The sequence below is a fragment of the Leptonotus elevatus genome, chromosome 1 (genome assembly GCF_054856555.1).
Source record: "Leptonotus elevatus isolate MCC_2025b chromosome 1, RoL_Lele_1.0, whole genome shotgun sequence".
NCBI classification, from domain to species: Eukaryota; Metazoa; Chordata; class Actinopteri; order Syngnathiformes; family Syngnathidae; genus Leptonotus; species Leptonotus elevatus.
The window spans coordinates 2,177,405-2,201,771 of record NC_141239.1 but is presented as its reverse complement, the minus strand read 5'-3'; the positions used below and the strand labels follow the sequence as shown (position 1 = coordinate 2,201,771).

Here is a 24,367-nt window from a genome sequence, read left to right as displayed (position 1 = left end):
TTCTCATGGATTTTTCCTATTTGCAGCATTGCTAATAGGAAAGTAGGAATTGGTGTCTCGTGAATATGTTGAAATCCGGACGGAGATGGTTGTTCATGGAAGTTAGAGAACATTTTCGCTGCATGCACTTCTGGTGCCTTTTTTTTCTTCTTCTCACTGCCATAAATTCATTTGAAAAAAAAAAAGATGATTAAAAATGAGGGGCGACAGGCGATATTTATTTTTTATTGTAATTAATCGCATGACTTCTCTAGTTAACTCACGATTAATCACAAAATGTATATCTGTTCTAAATGTACAATAAAAAAAATCTAGGTTTTCATACTCTTGTTAACAAAAGTGAAAACAAAAGTTTAACTAATAGCAATAATTTAAATGAATTTTTGACGTTTATAGCCGTCAATGGCAATGAATTAATAAAAATTAAAAAAAGAAAACGTTATAAAAAAATTGGGGAGTCAGGCGAATAAAATTTGTAATAATTATTGCATGACTTCACTAGTTAAGTCACAATTAATCACACATTTTATATCTGTTCTAAATGTACTATAAAAAAATTCTAGGTTTTCATACTCTTGTTAACAAAAGTGGGATTTTTTTTAAAAATAGAAATAGATAAAGGGAATTTTTGACGTCTATAGCTGTCAATGGCAGTGAATGAGTTAATTATTAATATATGCAATTATAAAAATAATAATAATCAATATGAGGCCTCAATTACTCGTGTCTCTTCGCTATCCACGCCACGGTAGCGCATAATAAATAAACCCACAAAATCACATGTCTTTGTGTATCATGACCAAGCTGGCGGGGGCTGCCTCTACTTTCCTCCCCCTCACGGCATTGTTGAAAATGTTTTGGATGGGGATGGACACTCGGAGCAGAAGCTCTTTGAGTCCGCCGCGATATTCCTGACGGATGAGGCAGTAGAGGACCGGGTTGAGGCAGCTGTTCGCCTGGGCCAGGCACACGGTCAGAGGGAAGGCGTAGGCCTGCGCGTTGTAGAAGGCTTTGCTGAAGGGCACCAGGTCAAACTTGATCAACACGCCCCACAGCGTCAGAGCCTGATTGGGCAGCCAGCAGACGAAGAAGGACAGAACTACGATGGCGACGGAGCGGGTGACTTTGGAGCGGCGGCGGTGGCGGCGACCTCGCTCGCATTCGGACCCGTCCGCCGCGGCCCCGCCCACCACGCGCCGGCTCAGGATGAACCTCAGGAGGAGGAGGTAGCACACGCTGATGATTATCAAAGGAAAGACAAATCCCAGAAGCACTTTTTGCAATTGATAGAGCCCGAGGAGTACTTGAGGATCCGAGTGACCGGAATCGGATTCGGAGAACCTCACAAGGCAGAGCTCGTCGTCTGCAGAAACCTGTGAACACAACACGGTTTGGTGAACTCAATCTGAACAGAACATACGCAACAGATGTGGGCATTACGTCGGTATTGACAGACTCAGTACTTCTGATGTAAAGCTGTCACTATCGCATCTTTTTAAGAGCTATATATTTATTTTTTCTAAGTCCACAAAGGTTGAATGTGAGTTGAATTATGTGGATATAACTACCCATTATTTATTATCTTCTGTACATATGTATTGTTAAACACCAGCAAAATTTGCCTATGTTGAACAGCTAGCAATCGCGATTAGCATTAGCACGCTAGCGATTAGCATTTAGGGTAAACAAACACTATTTAGTTCACACGTGCACCATTATATCTACGTAAGCTGAATTCAGTCGATATAACTACCATTCATTTATTATCTTCTGTACATGAGCATTATTAAACACCGAAATGAGCCTATGCTAAATGGTTAGCAATCGCGTTTAGCATTAGCGCGCTAGTGATTAGCATTTAAGGTAAACAAACACTAACTACCAGTTTGTTCACACATACATCATTATACATTACACATGTAATAGTGTCTTCAAAGTCACTTACAAACGATGCTTCAACAGTCCATAACTACGTAACGAGTGGAGCTGCCTGTTAGCTACAATGAGCTAATATGCGTGTGTCTGCAAAAAAGGTCCACATAGAAACATAGACGGCGGCGCAAACATGGTTCGGGCGGAGCCTCGAGGCAGACATTTTTAGCCGACATATTTTTAAAGTCGACTTTTTCCCCCCCCAACCCTCCTCTGACGGCTAAATGCTGTTTAGGTCCACAAACCTGAACGGTGGTGGAGTAGATGGAATGAGGCAACGTGGCCACCAGCGAGACCATCCAAATAGCCAAACTGGCCCACTTGGCTCGTGTGGCCGCCATCCTCGGGCTGGCGATCTTCAGAGAGGTGGCCAACGTGTGGTAGCGGGTCACGCTCATGGCGGTGAGGAAGAACACGCTGGCGTACATGTTCATGGTGGTGACCGAGCTCACGATCTTGCACATGACCCTGCCGAAGGGCCAGCGGAAGTCCAGGACCGTGTCCACGGCCCAGAAGGGCAAGGTGAGGACGAACTGGAGGTCCGTAAGCGCCAGGCTCATCACGAAGCAGTCGACGGAGGAGTGGTGGTGACCTCGGCGGCGGAAATGAAGCAGGAAGAGTGCCAGGAGGTTGCCCACAAGCCCCAGGACACACACCACCAGGTAGACCAGAGCAATGAGGACTCGCACCTGAAGAACCAAACCACAACAACTTTGCGGTTTACATTCACCAGCTGACACGGCGTTAAAAAAAAAAAAATCTCTTTTTGTGGCCATCAGCTTCTTCTTTGACAATCACACCATGTTTTTGTGGTTCAATACAGCATATTAACTCCTTCACTGCCATTGACGAATTCATTTACTGCCATAAATTCATAAAAAAAAAGATTATTAAAAAATTTAAGAAAAAAAGACATGAGGCGATTAAAATTTTTAATTGTAATTAATCGCATGACTTCACTAGTTAACTCACGATTAATCACAAATTTTACATACATCTGTTCTAAATGTACAATAAAAAAAAGTCTAGGTTTTTATACTCTTGTTAGCAAAAGTGGAAAAAAATGTTAAACTAATAGAAATAGTTCAAATTAATTTTGATGTTTATAGACGTCAATGGCACTGAATGAATAAAAAGAAAAGAAAAGAAAAAATTTGAGCAGTCAATCGATTAAAGCTTTTAATCGTAATTAATCGCATGACTTCACTAGTTAACTTCACTAGTTAACTCGCAATTAATCACAAATTTCATATCTGTTCTAAATCTACAATACAAAAATTCTAGGTTTCATACTCTTGTTAACAAAAGTGGAAAAAAATTTAACCAATAGAAATAGTTAAAATGATTTTTTTGACATTTATAGCAGTCAATGGCAGTAAATGAGTTAATTACAATTAAAAAATGTAATCGCCTGACGCCCCTAATTTAAAAAAAAATATATTAAAAATGAGGGGTGTCAAGACGATTAAAATTTGCAATAGTAATTAATCGCATGACTTCAATAGTTGACTCACGATTAATCAAAAATGTTATATCCGTTCTAAATGTACAATAAAATTTACACTTTTTTTCCCCAAGTTTCCATACTCTTAACATAAAAGTGGGGAAAAATGTCAAACTGATAGAAACATGGCTGCATCTTTTAGTTATTGATACAGTAATTTCACAATAATTCATAAAATTGAGTTAAAATTAAAATGTACTATACGGTAGAAAGGTCATTTTTCTGCCACTAGATGGCATAATTGTATTTGTAGAACGGTGGTGACAGCTCAGTGCATTTTTCTTTTCCTGTTAAGAACTGTCTAATCTTTAACATGAAGTCACTTGTGAAAGTCCGCACATTTTTAAAATGGTAAAATACAACTTCACCCTAGTCGCTACAAATATATGCATTATTATTAATTTATTACTGCTCAATTTTTACGTGGATGTGTCTGCTGCGTTGTGACTGGATTTCACCAAGTACAGGCTTTCCAAGTGAGGGGCAGCCATTAATTGCGCGTTCAAATAATTAGTGGTGTTAAAGCAACTTTAAATTACCTCAAAATTAACGCACTAATTTTGACATACTGACTAAAAAAATGTCAAGTCCAATTCAGTCACTTTTGTCCATGTCGTCCGTGTGGCGCGCCTTGTGCCAAAAACCTGTTAAGTTTTGTTGTTGTTGTTTTTTAGCTCATGTACCGTACATTTTTGATCAGCTGTTAACAATTTGAATGGCTGACTGTCAGCCATTTATGAAACGGGCTGTAGCCTGTTGAACCCAGCACACTCGGGATGGTTTTGGATGCGTAACTTGGTGTGTCCGTCTTAAGAAGGTTCGTCGGAAATCTGGCCAAAGTTGAATCGTTTTGCAGAGATGCATTTATTATCATTCTGACAGCCAAATTTTCTTCTTTTTTTCCCTCAAAAAAAAAACATGTCTGTGAAACGTTAGAATTCTAGCAAAGTTAAATCCAGATTTGATCCAGATTGCGCAATTGTACAAAACAAAAACTTCAAATTCACCCAAAAAATGAAATCAAATGACCCTTTTAAACGCATAATTGGGTTATCTTTGACCCAACTGTTTTTTTAGAGCGTGCATAACTTTATTTTTATTAAGAACAAAAAAAACTAAACAAGCATATTTTACAGGTTTCACTTCAAGATGAATATCTAAATTGCATTTGTAGATTAATTTGATTACCACAACTGGCAAGAATTTAGTGCACTCCCAAAAATATTGGGTCAAAAATAGCCCAATATCAGTCAAAAAGTGATCTTGCCTAACCCATATAATAATAATATAATCAATAACCCCCAAAACACCACGCAAAATTGGTTTGTTTTGTACAAACCCCCCAAAAATCGGGTTGTTTTTTGTGTAAAAATTGGGTTCTGTGGATTATTCATTTGAACCTACTTTTTAAATTAAATGAATTACCCACAATTTTGTGGGACCCCCTTTGCAAACCAGATGTTGCATTTCAAGGGGCTTATCCCACAATAATAAAAAAATATCAACAATAACCTAAAATTTTGAACCCATATTAGGTTATGTTTGACCCAACTGTTTTTTTAGAGTGTGCATAATTTTGTTTTATCAAGAACAAAAAGCAAAACTTAAACAAGCATATTTTACAGATTTCACTTCAAGATGAATATCTAAATTGCATTTGTTTTATTACCACAACTGACAAGAATTTAGTACACTCTAAAAAATGTTGGGTCAAACATAGCCCAATATCAGTCAAAAAGTGATCGAGCGTTGGGTCAAAATCAATAACCCCCAAAACACCACACAAAATTGGTTTGTTTTTGTATTAATTTATTTGGGAGCCCCACTTACCGCCATGTTGGCGCTGTCGCCGTGCATATCCACAGAGGACTCCTTGGAGAGGATGTGGAGCCAGCAGTTGAGGGACAGGTTCAAGGCGGCCAGGTTGGACCCGGCTCCGCTGGGGTTGAGCAGTTTGGAGAACTCGCGCTCGTCGTCCTCTCCTCCGCACGCGCTCACCGCACCCGCGGGTGCCCAATCCGAGGCGCTGCTGTTGCTCTGCATGGCTCCGTCGGTGAGTCGCTTTTAACGCAACTTGGCAACCGCCTTCTCCTCTTTAGGAAGGTTCATTTCCAAAGTGGCTTGCTGCGGGCAAAACGAAATCTCCATAGTCCTTGTATTATGCGTATAGGGAGTCATTTCTGATTAAATGGGTGAAAGTAAATAGGCTGTGTAATTATGAAAGCCTAACCAGGGGTATTCACAAGTGTTGTGGTCGCCGCCTCTCTCCTGTCCGCTGGAGTGATGCTCTCGCCATCCTCAGCCTTTTATACTTACTCATGTTCCGCTTTTGGACATGTGGGGGCGCAATACACAAGCAGGCTGAAATTCTAGTAGGATTCATGTCCATCCTTTATTGAGCCTTGGCACATATTTTACTTGAGAAAAATCTCACCGCACTCTACTAAGCAAATATGTTACCAAAAAAAAAAAGGTGCATTCACAGGTCAACTATGTTAGTTTCATCTATCATCCATCATCTACCCCGTAATACAAGGATATGCAACCTGTGGCTCTTTAATCCGTCTCCTTCGGCTCCCTGTGGATCTAAAAAAATATATAGTAGAAATTGTTTAGTTTTTTTTTACATTTATTTTAATTATCTAGATAAAATATTATTTGAATGAATTACCGATTTAGATTTTTTTAAATGCATAATTAAATATTCATAAATGTCACAATCCAAATTTGTAAATTGTCAGAAAGAGACGAAAAGGTAAATGAAAAAGTATTTTTTTAATACTTTAAAAAATCCAAAAAGAGCAGAAAATGACCATATATTGTACACAAAATTGCCCAAAAAGTCAGAAAATTTATTTTGAAAAAATATTATTTGAATGAATTAAAGATTTCGATTTTTTTAAATGCATAATTAAATATTTAAAAAATGTCAGAGTCCAAATTTGTAAATTGTCAAAAAGAGACGAAAAGGTAAATGAAAAAGTATTTTTTTAATACTTTAAAAAATCCAAAAAGAGCAGAAAATGACCATATATTGTACACAAAATTGCCCAAAAAGTCAGAAAATTTATTTTGAAAAAATATTATTTGAATGAATTAAAGATTTTGATTTTTTTAAATGCATAATTAAATATTTAAAAAATATCAGAGTCCAAATTTGTAAGTTGTCTGAAAGAGACAAAATATACATTAAAAGTTTTTTTTTTAATACCTAAAAAATTACAAAAAGTGACCATAAAACATTCCCCCAAAAAGAGCATAAAATGACCATATAATGTACACAAAATTGCCAAAAGTCAGAAAATGTATTAAACAAATATTATTTGAACGAATTAACAATTTAGATTTTTCAAAATGCATAATTAATTATTTAAAAAAAAAATGTCAGTCCAAATTTGTAAATTGTTAGAAAAAGAGACAAAAGGTTTTCAAAAACAAAAAAACAAAAAATATCTAAAAAACTTGACCATAAAACGTCCAAAAAGAGCATGAAATTACAATATAATGTACACAAAATTGCCAAAAAAGTCAGGAAATTTATTTAAAAAAAAAAATTGTTTGAATGAATTAACAATTTCGATTTTTTTTTAATGCATAATTAAATATTCAAAAAATGTCAGTCCAAATTTGTAAGTTGTCAGAAAAAGACGCAAAGGTAAATGAAAACGTTTTTTTTAATACCTAAAAATGTCCAAAATTTTACCATAAAATGTCCAAAAAGATCAAAAAATTACCATATACTATACACAAAATTGCTAAAAATAAATAAAAAGTTTTAAAGTCAGAAAAGACGACGTTCTTAAGATAACTATAAAATGTCCAAAAACAAAAGAAGGCAGAAAATTACCATAAAATGTCGACAAAATTGCCAAAAAACTCAGAAAATTGATAGCAAAAAAGGCAGAAAATAAAGTTGAATAAAAGCCATAAAATGACCTCAATAAGGCTATACTTTTTCATTCATCACAATGTTCTAAGGCTTTGTGGCTCCAGGCCGATTTTTTGTTTAAAAAAACAAAAATAATACCTAAATAATTGTTTGAAAACGATTAAGTTCTAAAACTTAAATGCAACTGTATTATGCGAATGGGAAGGGAGGAGGTCACGTGGACACGGGTGACATTTTCCAGCTTGACTTACTTTTGATGTTTTTTCTTTTTTCTTTGAACAAGCAGTGCGACAGATGGAAAGACACTTCGATGCCGACTCAGAAATCAAGATGGAAGCTACTCATTTGTATTCTCCGAAAGCATTCCACAGCACTTTAGCACACAATCATTTTCATTATTTTGTTTTTGTTTTTGGTCATGGGCCGCACTGATTTGCCGATCCATTCCCCAAATGTCACCCAATGCTCTTTTCTGAGGCCAATTGTGCGCCAAAATAACACAAAAGTTTATAGGCTGGTTTTGTTTCTGTGTAAACAGTTTGCTATTGGCTGCACACAAATGATTGCTGTGAAGAAAAATGGCCTTGAGTGACTGAAATTGTCTGCTAATATTTGCTTTTACGCCTCATTTAGCGTGCTTGCGCAAGCATTAATAACATGCTGCGGCATCAAGGACATTCAGAGAGTTTTAATCTGATGAGGGAAAAAAAAAAAGGCTTTTCATTCACACTGTGAATGACTTCGACTGCAATGGATTTGGAGGGGAAATGAGATAAAGACTCAACGCGGAAATGAATGAAATAATTAAAGGCCGAATGCAAATGTTGGCACTATTTTTAGCTATTACTAATATACAGCATTTTACATCTGATCCACATCATTTAACTTCAACATATTCCAAAAATTCACGCGACACGTCTTTTCTTATCTCATTGCCATGTTCGTCACATTTCGACACAATTCCACGTTTTTCACCAAATTTTTCCCCAACCATTTCCAATGGGATTATTTAACAAATCGCAAATTTGAAAGTCAAAATCTTCAGCTCATGCAGTTCATCTTTGGAACGATTTCCAGCCATCCCACAATTCCCACATAACAAAAAGTGCACATTTTTCACCAATATTATTCCACCTCATTCAATATCATTCCAAATGAATCCCTATCATTCCATATCTTTCAATATCATTCAATATTTCACCAATACATCCCTCATCATCATCATATCAATCAATATCATTCCATATTTTTCACCAACATATTGCAAATTTTTCATCAGTATCATTCCATATTATTCAATATCATTCCAATTCGTTCCACATGATTCCATATAAAAATAATTCCACATCATTCAATATCATTCAGTATTTCATATTTTTCACCATTCAGTATCATTTTGTCATTAGATATCTCTCAATATCATTCCAGATTTTTTACCAACATTTTGCACTTTTTCCACCCATATCATTCCATTTCAATCTACATCATTTCATATCTTTCAGTATAATTCTATATCATTGAATAATATCCTGCCACATTTTTCACCAATGTTTCATATTTGTCACCGGTATTGCTATTGCATATCATTCTACGTTATAACATTCCATATTATTTAATATCATTCCAATTCGTTCCACATGATTCCGTATATTGTAAAAAATAATTCCACATCATTCAGTATATTTCATATTTTTCACCATTCAGTATCATTCTGTCATTAAATATCTCTCAATATCATTCCACTTTTTTTTAAACCAACATTTTGCACTTTTTCCACCCATATCATTCCACATCACTCCATATTATTCAATACCATTCTATATCATTCCGTTTCATTCTACATAATTTCATATCTTTCAGTATAATTCTTTATCATTGAATAATATCCTGCCACATTTTTCATCAATGTTTTATATTTGTCACCGGTATCACTAATGCCTATTATTCCATATCATTCAATATCATTCCACGTTTACATATTTTTTCATTCAGCATTCACTCGCAATTTCTCCTGAAATTGCCTTGTCTCGTTGGTTCCAAAACGTTTTCATTTTCTTTATCTGTCTCCCCAATGGTGTTTTCTTTTTCTTTTTTTTCTTCTTCTTTTTCTTTTCTGAGTGGTGTTTTCGGTCTCTGGTATCATCGTTGTATTCATCATGGGACAATTACCACTGTTGATACGGTTGTTGATTGTGGCCATTTTTCTCTTGCTGCTCTCGCCCCATTTTCTCTCTTCATCTATCCTCTGTCCTTCTACTTTGCCTCTCAATCGTAAACCAATATGGTAGATGGTCGCCCCGCAGAACCCGGGCTCTGATCAAGGTTTCTTTCTTTTGATGAAGGTTTTCCCTTGCTTTCTCTCTCTGTTTTCTTGTATGCAAATTTCTAATGTATGAGGTCGGTGGTTGCTGACCTGCTCAATGTGTAAAGCGGCTTGAGGTGACATCATCAAAAATGACTCGACTTATGGAAATGCAATAGCGATGTGCAAGGACAAATCTAGGATTTGACATTCTGAACGGAACGTTGTGTCAAATACATTTTCACCTTTTAAATATTATGCTCTCTCCCCACAATTTAAAATGGTTCTCAGGTGTTTTCATAACGTGTTATGCTTTTGTCAAAATACCCCAAAGATCAACAAAAGAATTTTCATTTTGCCCTCACTGGAATCGGTCTGTTTAAAGGGGGCGGTCCTGTCTCATTCAAATGATTCACTGCTCACCCCGCCCCTTTCTCCAATTTGGGGCTGCCATCAGTACGGCTTTGCCTACGATGAGTGGAAGTTATAACAAGGTGATTTTTTTTTTTTTTTTTGGCGACACATAAGTAAAATGAGCCCAAATTTGGCTCACTATTGGAAGCGTGATATCTAAATCATTTCAGTTTTTCCCTGTTACTGCGTCCACACACGCTCACAGGCCTGAGCTCTCGATCTCCCAACCGTGCTTTCTTGTTTTGGTATAAGAATGGGGACGTAGGAAGAAGCACATAAGTCAGCTCAACCAAAAACGATAATTAGCTCTCTAGCGGCTTTTATGACTCTAAAGTAAAAAAAAAAAAAAAATTAATAATACAGTTAGTTGATGCTCCAGTGAAGGGATAAATTGGGTAATCGCGGGAAAATGCACTATAACAATAATTAGGTGTATGAATTTTTTTTTGATTTTTTTACGCATAATAATAATAATAATAATGCATCCGATTTATATAGCGCTTTTCTAGACACTCAAAGATGCTTTACAATGGATTGGATCCATTATTCATGGCCTCACACATTCTCACACTGTGGGTGGCGGCAGGCTAATTAAGTAGCCACAGCTGCCCTGGGGCAGGCTGGCGGAAGCGTGGCTGCCAGTGTGCGCCTACGACCTCTCCCACCACCACCAAACATTCGCACCTCCCATACACCAGCTTGAGTAGCACTGGAGGCAATGTGCGTGAAGTGCCTTGCCCGAGGACACGACGACACATGACTTTGGGGAGAGCGGAAAAGAAGAAGAAGTGAAAGTAATAAACATCTACTGCAGTTATTTTGAAAATATCACATTTTGCAACAAGCGCTTTATTTGGACCGATACAAAAATCCTTGTAAATCACTCTTAAGAAGGATCACGACAATGTACATTAAACGTAAACAAAAGAAGTTCTCCAACGAGGATCACGGCGCTCAAAACAAGCAGCAAGGCCTACTTATCATCGCCACAATCCATCATCTGCCAGGTCACGGTGCAGCTGTTATCAGCCATGTTATTTGCGCGTTATGCCAACCGCTCGAACGGCCTTCGGTGAGAAAAGCCGTCGTTGGGACGCTGCGCGCCCGAAAGCCTTTTTGCAGTCTTTCCTCCGGCGGGGTCGGCCGACGTCAATAGTTGTTGCTCGGCGTGTGATCGTGCTGCTGGGACGCTGGCAGCTCCCCCGCGGGCAGACCTTTGAAGAGCTGCTCCATTACACCACCCAACGAGAGGGGAGGGCGCGTGGGTGCGACCTCTTCCACTTGCTTGGCTGACTGCAGGGAGCGTGACGGCACTGTGGGAGGGGGGGAAGGGGGGGGGGGGGGTGCGTCATGTTTCCATCCAATTGTTTCAACAATTTTTAAGCAAATTTACTGAAAATACGCAAAACGGAACGCGCGACTTGTGCTCGTTTCCAACTGTTTTTCTTTTGCGAATATTGAGAGGGGGGCTCCGCCGCTGTAGGTGGCGGTATACACGCTAGAGATGTGAGCCACCATTAATTTAAAAGAAGAAGACCAGGAAGCGACTGCGTCGTGCGATGTCGTCGTAGGAGTTTGCTTTTGTAGTTATTGATCAACCGCAGCGTTTCTTTGCTGTTTTCCATCTAAAATAGCATTGATATTCGCTTCTTTAACTCATTCACTGCCATTGACGGCTATAAACGTCAAAAATTTATTTGAACTATTCCCATGAGTTTAACATTTTTTTCCACTCTTGTTAACAAGAGTATGAAAACCAAGATTTTTTTTTTATTCTACATTTAGAACAGTATAAAATTTGTGATTAGTCGTGAGTTAACTAGTGAAGTCATGCGATTAATTACGATTTAAAAAAAAATGTAATCGCCTGATGCCCCTCATTTTTAATAATCTTTTCTTTCTTTTTTTTTTATTGTGTCAGGCCATTAAATTTTTTGATGGTAATTAACTGCATGACTTCAATAGTCAACTCACGATTAATCACAAATGTTATATCAGTTCTAAATGTATAATTAAAACAATTCTAGGTTTTCATACTCTTGTTAACAAAAGTGGTAAACATGTTAAACTAATAGAAATAGTTCAAATGAATTTTGAACGTCAATAGCCGTCAATGGCAGTGAATGAGTTAATTCCAAAAAGATTTCTGTTTCGTCATCCTCCCAAACATACCTTACTTTACTTTACTTTTACGACTTTGCTTGGGACTACAAACGTTCGTGTGATGTAATATCCGTTATCCGGTCTTGCCAGCGGTTGTTCGCAAAACCTTTTTCCATCGTCAAAATTCGCAATTTCCTTTTTTCGATACGCTTCAAAATCCACCCCCTCAAAGCGTAAAAACTTTTTTGCGAATTTTGGGTCTTTTCATTCAGTTTATTTTTGCATTTCTTGAAAATTCGAATAAAAATGGGTGGATAAAAACTTAAACTTTTGGAACTCTATTTGTATTTATGTGGTCTCTTGAAGTATTATCAAATAAAAAAATCTAATTAATTTTTTTTTTTTATAATAATTAATTGGATTATAAATAAAGATTTGTGCAATACAAATGACTACCAACATAAAGTGTCATCTTTTGGGATCATCGTAAAGCTCTGTTCTCAAAAAGAAATAATGATCTGAATTTTAAATAAAGTTTTGTAGGTTGCATATGACAAGTTGGGTTAAACTATTCTGGTATGGGAGAAATGCAGGGTTTTAAGACACTGAAATTGAGCCTACTGAATATAAAATTCATTTTATAAACTTAGATTTTTTAGTAGTGATGCAACAGGATCGTCATTGCGATTTGCGGATTGGTTGGTGGAGAAAAAAAATTAAATCACAAAGTGCGCATTCACAGTCGATACCATTCTGACATGTCAAGAAAGCTGAAACCTATTCAACGTAACAAACTAAGCCTAACTTCAAAATAAAGTTAACCAAATACAGTCATACATTGACGGCAATGCAAATAGCATACTTTTACTTTGAAGTTGGCCCACGTCGTGGCGTGATCGCTAGCTTGACTTCCCCTTTAGACGTTCGTAGGTCTAAATGTCATTAAAGTTGCGACCAACATCACAACGCTAACTTAGGACGCTAAAGAAACCGCTAATGAATTAAGCCGTCATTGTATGATACGGCAGAAGTCTCCGACGTAAGTGGCTAGCGGCTAGCGGCTAGCTGCTAGCTGCTAACATTACCAACGAGTGTCTGGCTGCTAGCTGGACCAAGGCCACTTTGGAATTCTCTCTCCATGTTTACAGGAAAGCAATGTGCCTTAACATTGCACGTTGAGGTCTTTTCATTATTTAAATAAAAAGATTGTCTTCATTTATTTTATAAAACACTTTTGCCCATTAAAAAAGAAAACCTTTCAACTCAAAATGTCAAACTTAGCCGTTTTAGATGATAAGAACACAACTTTAAGTCATGAATGCGTTATTTTACACATGGAGCGTGTTTACAATGAGAATGTTTCTGCTTCATATTGCACTTAAAGTTAAAATCGTTTTACAAAATAATTGAAGACAAAGTAATAATTATCTTCTTTCTTTTTTTTGCTGATCCCAAAAACGATCCGATCCGCGACTGAAATCTGACGTGACTTTTGTGATCCTTTGCACCACTATTTTTGAGAACTATTTACATATACTTTTTAACTATCTTTTAAGATCTCACGTACCCCCATTTGAGGACCCCTGTTGTAACCAAGCCAGGGTCTTCAGAACGGCAGTTGTTTGTTTACATTCAAGCTTGAGCTGCTGCAGCCAATGCGAGTGACATTGTAAGTATTTTTTCCTTCAATCTTATATCTGTATTTTTTTAATTTATTATTATTATTTTTTTACAGCTGTGTTTGTGTTTGTGAGTTAATTAGGATCTGTTTCATGAACCAATCACATTTCACATTATTTCGGAGCGCTGTCAGCATTTTCCGCCCTCCAAACTTTTTCTCGCCACTGATGTTTTTTATCATGTCATGAAATAAATGTTGAATCAGAACTGATAGTGGCGCAGGTATTAAGAGATGGATGAAGTCTTGGCAGGTACATAAATACACACCTGAGGTCTCCGTGTACTCTGCTTGTCTTAGTTGACTGTAGGGATCCGGCTTCATATTTGAGGAAATAACAAGAGCGAAGGAAAGGAGCAAAACCTGCAATATATGTGAGGAAAACGTTGTTAGAAACGCAACCTTTTACACACCCTGCGTGCATTTAGACGTTTAATTGGATTAAGATGGAAAAGAAACACAACAAGCTGCGCCTTTTTAAATCACGTGCATTGGCACTCCAGCGCCAGCCGCTGCATTTTATTATTTAAGTATTGCCCAAGAGTGCGTATGGATAAATGAATGTTGAGTGCCGATGCAGCTCACCAAGAGGCAGGTCCCTCTTTGCGTTGTTTTCTTGGAGCTGACAGGAAGGAGCGCTTGGAGCTGCCTCAGCTGCTCCAACAGGGCGCTGGCGTGCAAACACACACAAAAGCAACAACATGTATATATATATATATATATATATATATTACGGGTTGAATTGTAATTAATCGCATGACTACGTAACAATAGTTAACTCACGATTAATCACAAATTTTATATCTGTAAATAAATATAAATATTATATATATTATATTATATATTATATTATATTATATATATATATAATATAAATATAAATGTACAGTAAAATATAAAATAAAATCATACTCTTGTTAACCAAAAGGTGGGGAAAAAAATGTCAAACTAATAGAAATATGGCCGCATCTTTTAGATCAGAGGTGGGCATCAAGGGCCGAAGTCCTGCAGGTTTTGCATGTTGCCCTTCTCCAACACAGCTGATATATGATCAGCGCATCAGCAAGCTCTGCATAAGCCTGATAACGATCCTGTTGATTGGAATCAGCTTGTGTTGGAAGTGAGAATCCTCCAAAACCTGCAGGACTCCGGCCCTCGAGGACCGAGTTTGCCCACCTCTGTTTTAGATGTTGATACAGTCATTTCATGCTCATTCATAAAATTTAGTTAAAATTAAAAATATGTACTGTTCTGTGTGATATTGATTTGTGTTGCGGTAATTTTTCTGCCACTAGAAGGCATAATTGCATTTGTAAGACGTTGGTGACAGCTCAGTGTATTTTTCTTTTCATATTAAGAGCTAATCTAATCTTTAACATGAAGTTACTTGTGAAATTCTGCATGTTTTTAAAATTGTAAAATACAACTCAAACCCGGTCTCCACAAATTATTATTACATTTATTACTGCTAAATTTTGACGTGTCTGCTGCGTTGCAACTGGAATTACGTCAGTACAGGCTTTCCAAATAAGAGGCGGTCATTATTAATCGCACGTTAAAAAGTTTAGTGGGAGGGACATTTTCACTCAGTGGTGTACTCACTTTTGTTGCAAGGGGTTTAACTAATGGCTGTTTTTGAGTTATTTTTAGGGAAGAATACATTTTTAAAAACTTGTGGTGTTAAAGGAACTTTAACTCAATATTAACGCACTAATTTTGACACCCCTAATAAATGTGTATATATATATAATGATTTTTTAAAAAACTTAAAAATTCTAAAAGGTATGACAAAGAAGCATAGTTTTAAAATTACAGTTTAATTAAAATAATTTATACTTGGGGCTGACTTGCAGCATAACTGCTAAAAGCTGCTTCCCCATGTTTGCTTTGGAACCTGGGAGAAAAAAACTATGAACTTATGATTTATTTATTTATTTCAGAGTCAACTCCCATTTTTTGTGGCGAAAGCTTTCTTAAGATGGAACCCAGCAGCAAGAAATACAATGAAAACAGCAGGGGCCCTAAAATAAAACCCTGTGGAGCACCATACGAGAGTGGGAAGGAGTGGGACTCATTTGCGAAAGAATTTATGCTCGGGGCTGACTTCACTTCTGTTGGCATCCGATGCCATTTGCATGCGGCATAACAGCTAAAAGCTGCTTCCCCATGTTTGCTTTAAAACCTGGGATCCACCCAAAACGTAAAAAAGGGCTTACTATAGTTAGCCGGAACTTTCACTAGGAGTGGGGAAAAAAAACAAAAGAAAAAAAAGAATTTGAAAAAGTATGTACTTGTTTGTCTCCTCCAGTCTTTGGATCTTCCTCTGCAGCTGGAGGTTGTGAGCGCTGCATGCAGACATCCTAAAGGAGGCCCGAGGCAGACACAAAGAGGAAAAGGGTATCAAAAATCTTGCGATAGGACATTTCATTGTCCGCCCTTTTTTTTTTTTCCCTCCCACGCCAATATCAGTTTGAGCGTTATCTGTGTCTTGCAATGACTCCAGCCCATTTGTTTTCTCTTTTGTTTCTCTTCATCGCTCGGAGTCATCCGTCATTGCGGCTGAGCTGAGTCATGACTGATGACAAACAGCACCTTGACGATATTCTCTGCTCGTGGTGGGCTAAATCATCAATAATGGCTGTGAAATTTCACCGGCCGTCATGTTCTTATTGGATGATGATAAAGTGAAGATGTTGAACTAAATATTCCGCACAATCTCAGGGATGTCTAATTGAATTATCAAGCTGCTTATCCTGTGTCCTGAAGTGAGAAAATATCCAAATTCACCTCATTTCAAGATTTAAAAGTTATTTATTGATGACATAATTTACAACAATTACATTACAACAACAATGAAAGGCTTTTCCACTAACACTGCACATACTAGGGCCGGGTTAAAAAATAAAATCGAATAATTGACATTGAATCGATTTTCCTTTCCAAGCACGATATCGATTCAAAAAAACATGAATCGGTCATTTTAATATCTTTTTTTTCATAAATTAACAAGAAAATTGAATTTTAAAGGCCAATGTTTTTTGTATTGTACTGTTTTCTTGAAATTTACTGTTCACATGAATTTTGAAGTATTTTCTTACATTTATGAATGACCTGACTTATTGCACTTAAAGACAATTCAGAATATTTTTACTTCATATTTACAATTACTGAATTCGATTATGAAAATATTTTCATCTCATCCTTGCCGATGTCAATGTTTGTGTTACTTTCATTAATTTAAATTATTCAACCAGTTACCGGAATTTAATATTTGTGGACTTTTTATCATGTCCTTGACATTTAAGAAGAATTGATGTGTCATAATTAAAATCGATAGATTGAATTGAAGTGAATCGAATCGGAAAAAATTGAAATCGAACGGAACTCTTGTGAATCGAAATTAGAATCGATACCCAACCCTAACACATACTGTATTTTTGTTTGGTGCTGCGGCTGTATATTAAATATGTGCCCAAAATTCAATATTTTTTGCAGTTTTAAAGATCCATATGATATTTACACCTTGTAGATAGTCACATGACTCCAGGGAGTTTGAACATTTTCACTTTGGAAAAAAAAAAAAGCTCACACAGGAAGTTTTTTTTCCTCAGTGTGAGGGTTTGCCAGTATTTGTGAGATTATTTTGAATGAGAGAGGTTTTCAAGTGAGTGTGAGAGGTTTCTTGGTAAGTAAGAGAGTATTTTTGGTGTTATTGGTGACTGTGTTTTAGATATGTGAGAGTTTTTTGGTGAATGTGAGTCTTTATTGTGGGTGTAATTTTGAGGGAATGTGAGAGGGGTGCATATGAGAGATTTTTTGTTGTGTGTGATATTCTTGCCGACTGTGAGAGGTTTTTGCTAAGTATGAGAGGCTTTTTGCTATGTGTGATAGTGTTTGGTCTGTAAGAGATTTTTTGTTTGCGATTTTTTTCATGTGTGTGTGTGAGAGAAAGATTGATGTGTGAGAGTTTTTTTTTTTTAAAGGCATTTTTTTTAGGAAGTGTGACGGTACCCATTGCTAGTTGTTTTTTTTGGGGGGGGGGGCGTAGTTTTGGTAAGTGTGAGAGTCTTTTTGTTGCGTGTGAGTCTTTTTGAGTTTTTTAGGTTCCCTTTAAGAGTTTTGTTTGTTTGCTAAGAATTTTGTGAGAGAGAGATTTTGGTGTGTGAGGTATTTTTTTATGCTTAGCGTGAGGTTTTATAGTGTATGTGTTATTTTTGTGTGACGATCGTTTGGTTGCCTGAGAGTTTTTTTTGTTTGTGAGAGAATATTTTTTTCTAAGTGTGCTTGATTTTTTTATGTGTGAGAGAAGTTGACTGCTTAGCATGATTTGTGATTTTTTTGGTAGGGTTTTCTTTTTGGGATGTGTGTTAGTTTTCGTGAGAGTTTTTAGTATGTGTGAGAGACCATCTCATACCTTTCTTCAAGACGATCCACATATTCCCTCTTCTTTTTGCGGCTCTCTTGAGCCGAGCGCTTGTTGCGTATTTTCCGCCGGATCTTCTTCAAAATACGCTCTTCATACTTGAGAGGAAACATACGTGGGGGGGGGGGTGATGAGGGGCGGGGCCTGAATAAGTTTCAGCTTCTGGCAGAGGTTGTGCATATTGCGTGCGTGCGTGCGTGCGCCTCGTTCACCTTGGACAGTGGCAGCTCGCCGGGCAGGTTAATGCCTTCTTTGGCCAGAAGTTTCTTCTCATCCTCATTAAGAACGAGCTCTTGCAGAGGATGCTGAGGAATTCTCTGTGATATTGAAATAATACGTATGAAATGATTAAATATAATAACCAACTTCTTGATTTAATTAAGGCGAACACAGCCTTAAAAAGGGCACTTAATGAAGGAATTGTAATTGGATTTCAGGCCTCGAGTTTTCTTGGCCTCAAATATGATATTATATACATTTTCCCACTTTTGTTAATGATGTGTTCTAAATGTACAATAAAAAATTCTAGGTTTTCATACTCATGTTTACAGAAGTGGAAAAAATGTGAAACTAATAGAAATAGTTCAAATGAATTTTTGACGTTTATAGCCGTCAATGGCAGTGAATGAGTTAATAGTGAAAATGTCCTTAGTTAGTTATTAATTTAATAAATGAGCTTTTGGGGTTGATTTGAAATGTGATCTAAGTATATTTATTTCAATATTAACCAGAAAAAGGACGTTTGAAAGTGTCTCGCACAGAAGTGACGTCATCGAGCAGCAGCCAATAGAAAAGCACCTTCAGATGGCGTCGCTTCCAGGTGCCGATTTTGCGTGTTTGACTTTTGGCTCACAAGTTTATAGTGTTATTTTTCTCAGTAAAAAACATACTAGAATAACAAATAATTTCTAGCAATGTTTTTTTGCTTACTTTCTCCCCCAGGTTGGACAAAAGCAGGTCCTTCACTGTGAGCGTCTGATTGGTGGAGGTTGTGGAATTTGGATTGGATGTGAGGTAATACGCCATTCCCAGCTTTTCCTGGAGGCCATCACACTCCCAGCCTGGAAACATGAAAGCAGAAATCCGCAAGAATCTTCAGATCCAAAAAATGACAATTCAATATTCTTACTAATGTGGAAATTCAATATTTTTGTTAGTCACGATAATGATGAATATAAAAGCAAGGCAACTTTCGGTACATACAGTAGCGCATTCCATACACAAGATAACACAAATGTTTTTTTTTAATGTGTAAACATTTAATGTTTTGTACAACAACAAAAAAAATCATCTTTCAAGTTTTTGCCAACAGAAATAAATTAATATTATTATAAATTCTGTCTGTTCCAAAATAAACTTACAAGTGTTTCTATTCTTTTAATTGGTCTTAATATTTGTAAATGCTTGAACATTTTCTTGATTTGTACCAAGTAAATAAATAATCATGATTTCAATTATTGTCCCCCCCCCCCCCCCCCCAAAAAAAACGATTTGGTGTTGTTACTCTTTAAAGGAAAATGCTATATTGGGGTCTTTCTTTAAAATGACTATCAATAGAAATTTTGGGAATCAATAGTACTAGTAGTATCGGTACCTAGTATCGGGATCATGACTACTTGAGTACTTGTACTGGTATCAATCTGAAAAAAACAGGTATCAAACATTCCTAACTGTTATTATTCTACCACAAATATTGTGCAAATCGTAGTTTAGCCCAACAGCAGATTGTACTTTTCATGGCCTGTGAATTTGAAATGCAATCCTACCCTGCAGATCAATGGAAACGTCAGCCGCGATTTCATTTTGCCGCTTATAGGATGGAAATTGCACGCATGCGAGGTGAGGCAGCGGCGTGTCCAAGTCTGGAAACGAAGCGCAGGAAGGCAGCCGGAGGCCGTCCTCGCACATGTCGCTGTCCGGGGTTCGGGGCGACCACGGGGGGGAGGTCGCAGCTGACGAAGTCTCGCTCTCGGCCAGCAGGGAGTCCAAAAAGTCTTCGGTACCTTTTCCCTCCGGGCTCAGCGTCTGCGGACCGAGGTATGTCCAAAATGTATACATGGTGGCTTGAAATGATTTGCCTTTTTTTTTTTTTGCTTTTCTGTTTTTACTCTCTGGTGACCACTAGGGGTGTGAATTGCCTCGATCCGTATCACGATTCATAGGTCACGATTAGATTAGATACTGATTAATCATGATACGAATCTATAAGTCGATTATTGCGGGAATTTTTTTTTTTCGAAATTTTGAAAATACTCATCAGTAGTGATAGACAAATGAAGCTTCATGAAACACTTGTGATATTGTTTAACTCCTCTAGATGGCACTCTTGGTTTAAATGGGCCAGCGAGCTAGCTAGCTAAAAAGCTAACCAGACAGACAAATGAATTTTTATGAAGCACCTGTGATATTTTTTTACTCCTCTAGATGGCACTCTTGGTTTAAAAGCTAACCTCAAGTAAGACGTTTTGTTGAATATTTCCATCAAAAATTGATGTTTAAAAATCTATTCGGCTGCATATTGAATCGATACGAGAATTGCGCACGGTAATATCGCGATATATCGCCGAAACGTTTTTTTAACACCCCTAAGCAATTAAAAACAAACAAAAAAAATATTCCATGACCACATTCAGATCATGAGCCTAAAAACGAACTGTCAACGGTTCTTGTGTGTAAAAAAAAAAAAATAATCGGTGTTTGTGTACTATTGATTTGAGAGCTTGGCAGCTTCGATGTTGTGACGGCGCCACGTAAGAGAAGACAAAAGCAGATGACCCTTACTGACATTGCATTGATGAGAATTGGTGTCAGAGTGCCTGCGTTGACGCTTTTGCGCCGCACGACGAGCCGCGTGCTTACGTCAAACATGGTGATGGTCCACGGTGGGTTGCCGTGGCAGCCGCTGGTTTCATCTTTGCTCCTGAATAGCAGGTCAACGAGATCCATCCCAGCGTTCACCTGAAAAGAGGAACATCAGGACCGCTGTTATGCACGCTCGAATTACTTGTTTGAGTAAAGAACTCAAAACAAATTCGGAAACTGGAGAAATTATACTGCAAAGTTTTCTTTTCGCTTCTTGACCACTGCTTCCTAAACTAATAATAATAATGGGAAATAGATTAAAATACAAATATATGTTTTTATTAATTATTATTATTAATATAATTAATATTAATTAGTATTCATATTTAATAATAATAATAAATAATTATAAATAATATTATTATTATTGTTTTATTATTATTGTCTTTGAGCCAATTAAAAGATATGATGTGATTTGTCACATATCATAAATCTGACATTCTGAAAAATTTGTTTTTTATATTACATATTTTTATATATTTGTATCTTATATATATGGTGTGCATTATTTAATAAAAACAAATGTTTTCAAGAACAAATGGCATGTTTTATTTTGGAGTATATAGGCCAATGTATCGAATAACTGCATCATTTGTGGAATAAAAGGTGAAATAATATTTTTTTACTTCACTTAAATAAAAATGTAATCAAAGTATGACATCATAACTTTATCTCAGAAAAACATTACTTGATTCTCCGAGGATGACCAATTTTTTATTTTATTATTGTAACATTTATTCTTTATTCCCCCACATATAGGCAATTTTTTCAGTCGTATGGCATTTAGGACTACAAAATGTTTATGGGGGGGGGGGGGGGTCCTTTTTATCTGTTTACTGGAAAAGTTTGCGATCAGTCTTGTCCCTTTTTAAAAGTTTTACCAGATTCTAAGATCATAACATTTGTTTCAAAATGTTTTTGTGAGGCAGGAAGTTGCTAAAATGCACTATAAATTAATTTAAAAAAATCAGTTTTGTGTGGGTAGATTTTTTTAAGTATAAACATAATATAATCTATTGTGTAATAAATCATGTCCAACTTTTACAACGTGTCAAATGATTGCGGAAAGGAAGAATCAATGGATTTTTCACATTCATCTTCAGAATGCCAAACCAACAGTCAGAAACAGATGAGAATGGAAGCAGTATTTATATTACTTTATATTACAGTTAATTTATTAATTAATTAATTAATTAATTATTTCCTACCCATTGACTACATGAGAGTATACATGAAATATAAAATGACTTTCTATGCAAGTATAGCTGAAATAATCCCCGTCACCGACTTTACCAGGCTCAGTAAAGTTTTCATGACTGCGATTTTACTGTCTGACCCAATTTTGTCATAAACAAGATTTTCTGGCATCTTCACTTTTTTTTTTTTTTTAAATATCAAAGTTGAATGACTGTTTTGAGATGCAGCGCTAAATCCACTTGTCACACAAGTACTTACAGTTCTCCCGCTGAAACTAAAATGGGTCCGTTCTCCTCTCAAGCTGAAGGTGATTGTGTCACCTTCGAACCGTGGCCAGTGTCGATAATCCAACAAGTCTTGATGAGACGCCAGCGCGAAAGAACGCAGAATCAAAAAGCCTGGGCCGGATCGATGCGCTCCTCTGTGGCTTGAGCGTGAGAAGAACGTCAAAGTGTGATTCAGAGGACAAAGTTGAAGTTTCATATCAGTGGTTCGTCATCCGTCCCAGCTGATCAGCGGCCAATCCAGTGTTTAGTGGACAGCGCGGTAAGCCAATCGCAACAAATTTGACTTCTGGTTTCACATTTGTTGCTTTCTTGCGTTTGCGAACATCTAAAATGAAAGATTCTTCTTGTTACTACTATCTGATGAAGTGGCCAGTGATTATATTTAGACCTTCCCGACCTTAATGAGCCAAGGCACGTGTTGTATTTGACATTGGAGGCATTTCGAGCTACACCAACTGATGATCTCATCTAAATTGACTTCCAAGATTGACTAACTTGCTTCAAAATCTTGACAACGATATCCAAAACTGAAGGCGTGATAGCTGAAACCACACCCTGCTTAAGAATGGATGCTACTACGCCTAGGCGCTAGCTCACAAGCTAACAGGCTTGGGAGCAGAGGTGGCAAATCCAGTTCCAGAAAGTAAAAACCCTGCCACAGTTTGGCTTTAGCCATTGATGCTAGCTAGCTAGCTAGCTAGAACCATGGGAGCTAGCTAGGGAGCTAGCTAGGGAGCTAGCTAGGGAGCTAGCTAGGGAGCTAGCTAGGGAGCTAGCTAGGGAGCTAGCTAGGGAGTGTTAGAGTAAACAATATTAAGTATTGTACTCTTTGCGTGTTCAATTATCTGAATGGTGAGATCCTGGTGAAGAAGTCCCTTTGCAAAGGTATTATAATTATCAGAAGCTTCTAATGACAACAATTGACTACACTGAAGCCGTGTTCCATCAGATTGTGTGTCGTCCACTCCGGCACATCATTATTTATTGAAAAGTCGGTGAATACGAAAAGTCTCCACCCATCAGCCCACAGTACATTTGGTTACAACTCAGTGAATACAAGAGAATCTGTTCCCATGGATATAAATCAGATTAGAGAAAAACAATAATAATAAGCCTGTGACTCCCCTCTTCCGACCGGCAGAGACCGGCCCCAGACAAAAACTCCCTAAAGATAGCAAATATACAAACCCGTTGCCCTTCTTCTGAGAGTGAGACAGATAATACAATTCTATTCATTGAGCCATACTGCTATAACTAAATCCAAAACGGCTAAAATATAAATTGAAACTGAAAAACAATGTTAATAACTTAACAGGAGCTAGCTAGGGAGCTAGCTAGGGAGCTAGCAGTCTTTTGTTTAAAATGGTGCCACACGCATTTATTTCAAACTGTGGCTAACGCTAAATGATGGACATTTGAGCATTACCCACAATGCTTTGTGTTCCTACAATACACTGACTGAATAACACAAAATACTTACAGAGAAGTTCTTTAAATTGTGACATCCGATGCATTTTCGGGGTGTAAACATAGCTCGCTAGCTTGCTAGCTAACTGTATTGGTCGACAGTCCACTGAGTCATCAGTACTCATCACAGTGACTATTTTAAAATCCATCAGTTTTGTTTTCCCTGCACGTGTGTGCGTGTGCGTGTGTGTGCGTGTGTTGTGCTATAATCTCCTCTCAGTCAGAGGTAACGCGCCATGTCTCTTTCTTTATCTTTACTGCCATAATAAAGGCCATCTGTCTCAGGTTTTTTATTAAGGATACACCCAA

General features: G+C 37.1%; 2 protein-coding genes and 1 long non-coding RNA gene across 5 annotated transcripts; 1 reads left to right on the top strand and 2 right to left on the bottom strand.

The window, feature by feature from the left end:
• Window positions 1-211: 211 nt before the first annotated feature.
• Window positions 212-5,515, bottom strand: LOC147180308 (relaxin-3 receptor 1-like). Its single transcript, XM_086089101.1, has 3 exons — window positions 5,267-5,515; window positions 2,178-2,621; window positions 212-1,373 (listed from the first exon to the last, which is right to left on the bottom strand). Exons 1-3 carry the CDS (start codon window positions 5,477-5,479, stop codon window positions 777-779), a joined length of 1,254 nt encoding a protein of 417 aa, XP_085945227.1. The 5' UTR covers window positions 5,480-5,515; the 3' UTR covers window positions 212-776.
• A 5,376-nt stretch (window positions 5,516-10,891) lies between these two features.
• On the bottom strand, window positions 10,892-21,191 carry LOC147180307 (cyclic AMP-responsive element-binding protein 3-like protein 3-A). The gene is made up of 9 exons (XM_086089113.1): window positions 21,105-21,191; window positions 20,012-20,270; window positions 19,176-19,306; window positions 18,458-18,562; window positions 18,237-18,343; window positions 16,114-16,182; window positions 14,408-14,492; window positions 14,092-14,185; window positions 10,892-11,354 (listed from the first exon to the last, which is right to left on the bottom strand). The coding sequence occupies exons 1-9, from the start codon at window positions 21,189-21,191 to the stop codon at window positions 11,191-11,193; spliced, it is 1,101 nt and encodes a 366-aa protein (XP_085945239.1). The 3' UTR covers window positions 10,892-11,190.
• Window positions 13,034-23,234, top strand: LOC147180306 (uncharacterized). 3 transcript variants are annotated; one of them, XR_015096474.1, is made up of 6 exons: window positions 13,034-13,324; window positions 13,701-13,813; window positions 16,131-16,219; window positions 19,188-19,259; window positions 20,062-20,282; window positions 22,606-23,234. It is a non-coding gene; the product is annotated as an uncharacterized LOC147180306 (long non-coding RNA). The 3 variants fall into 3 exon arrangements; XR_015096476.1 differs by having other exon boundaries at window positions 13,074-13,183; XR_015096475.1 differs by lacking the exon at window positions 16,131-16,219.
• Window positions 23,235-24,367: the final 1,133 nt, after the last annotated feature.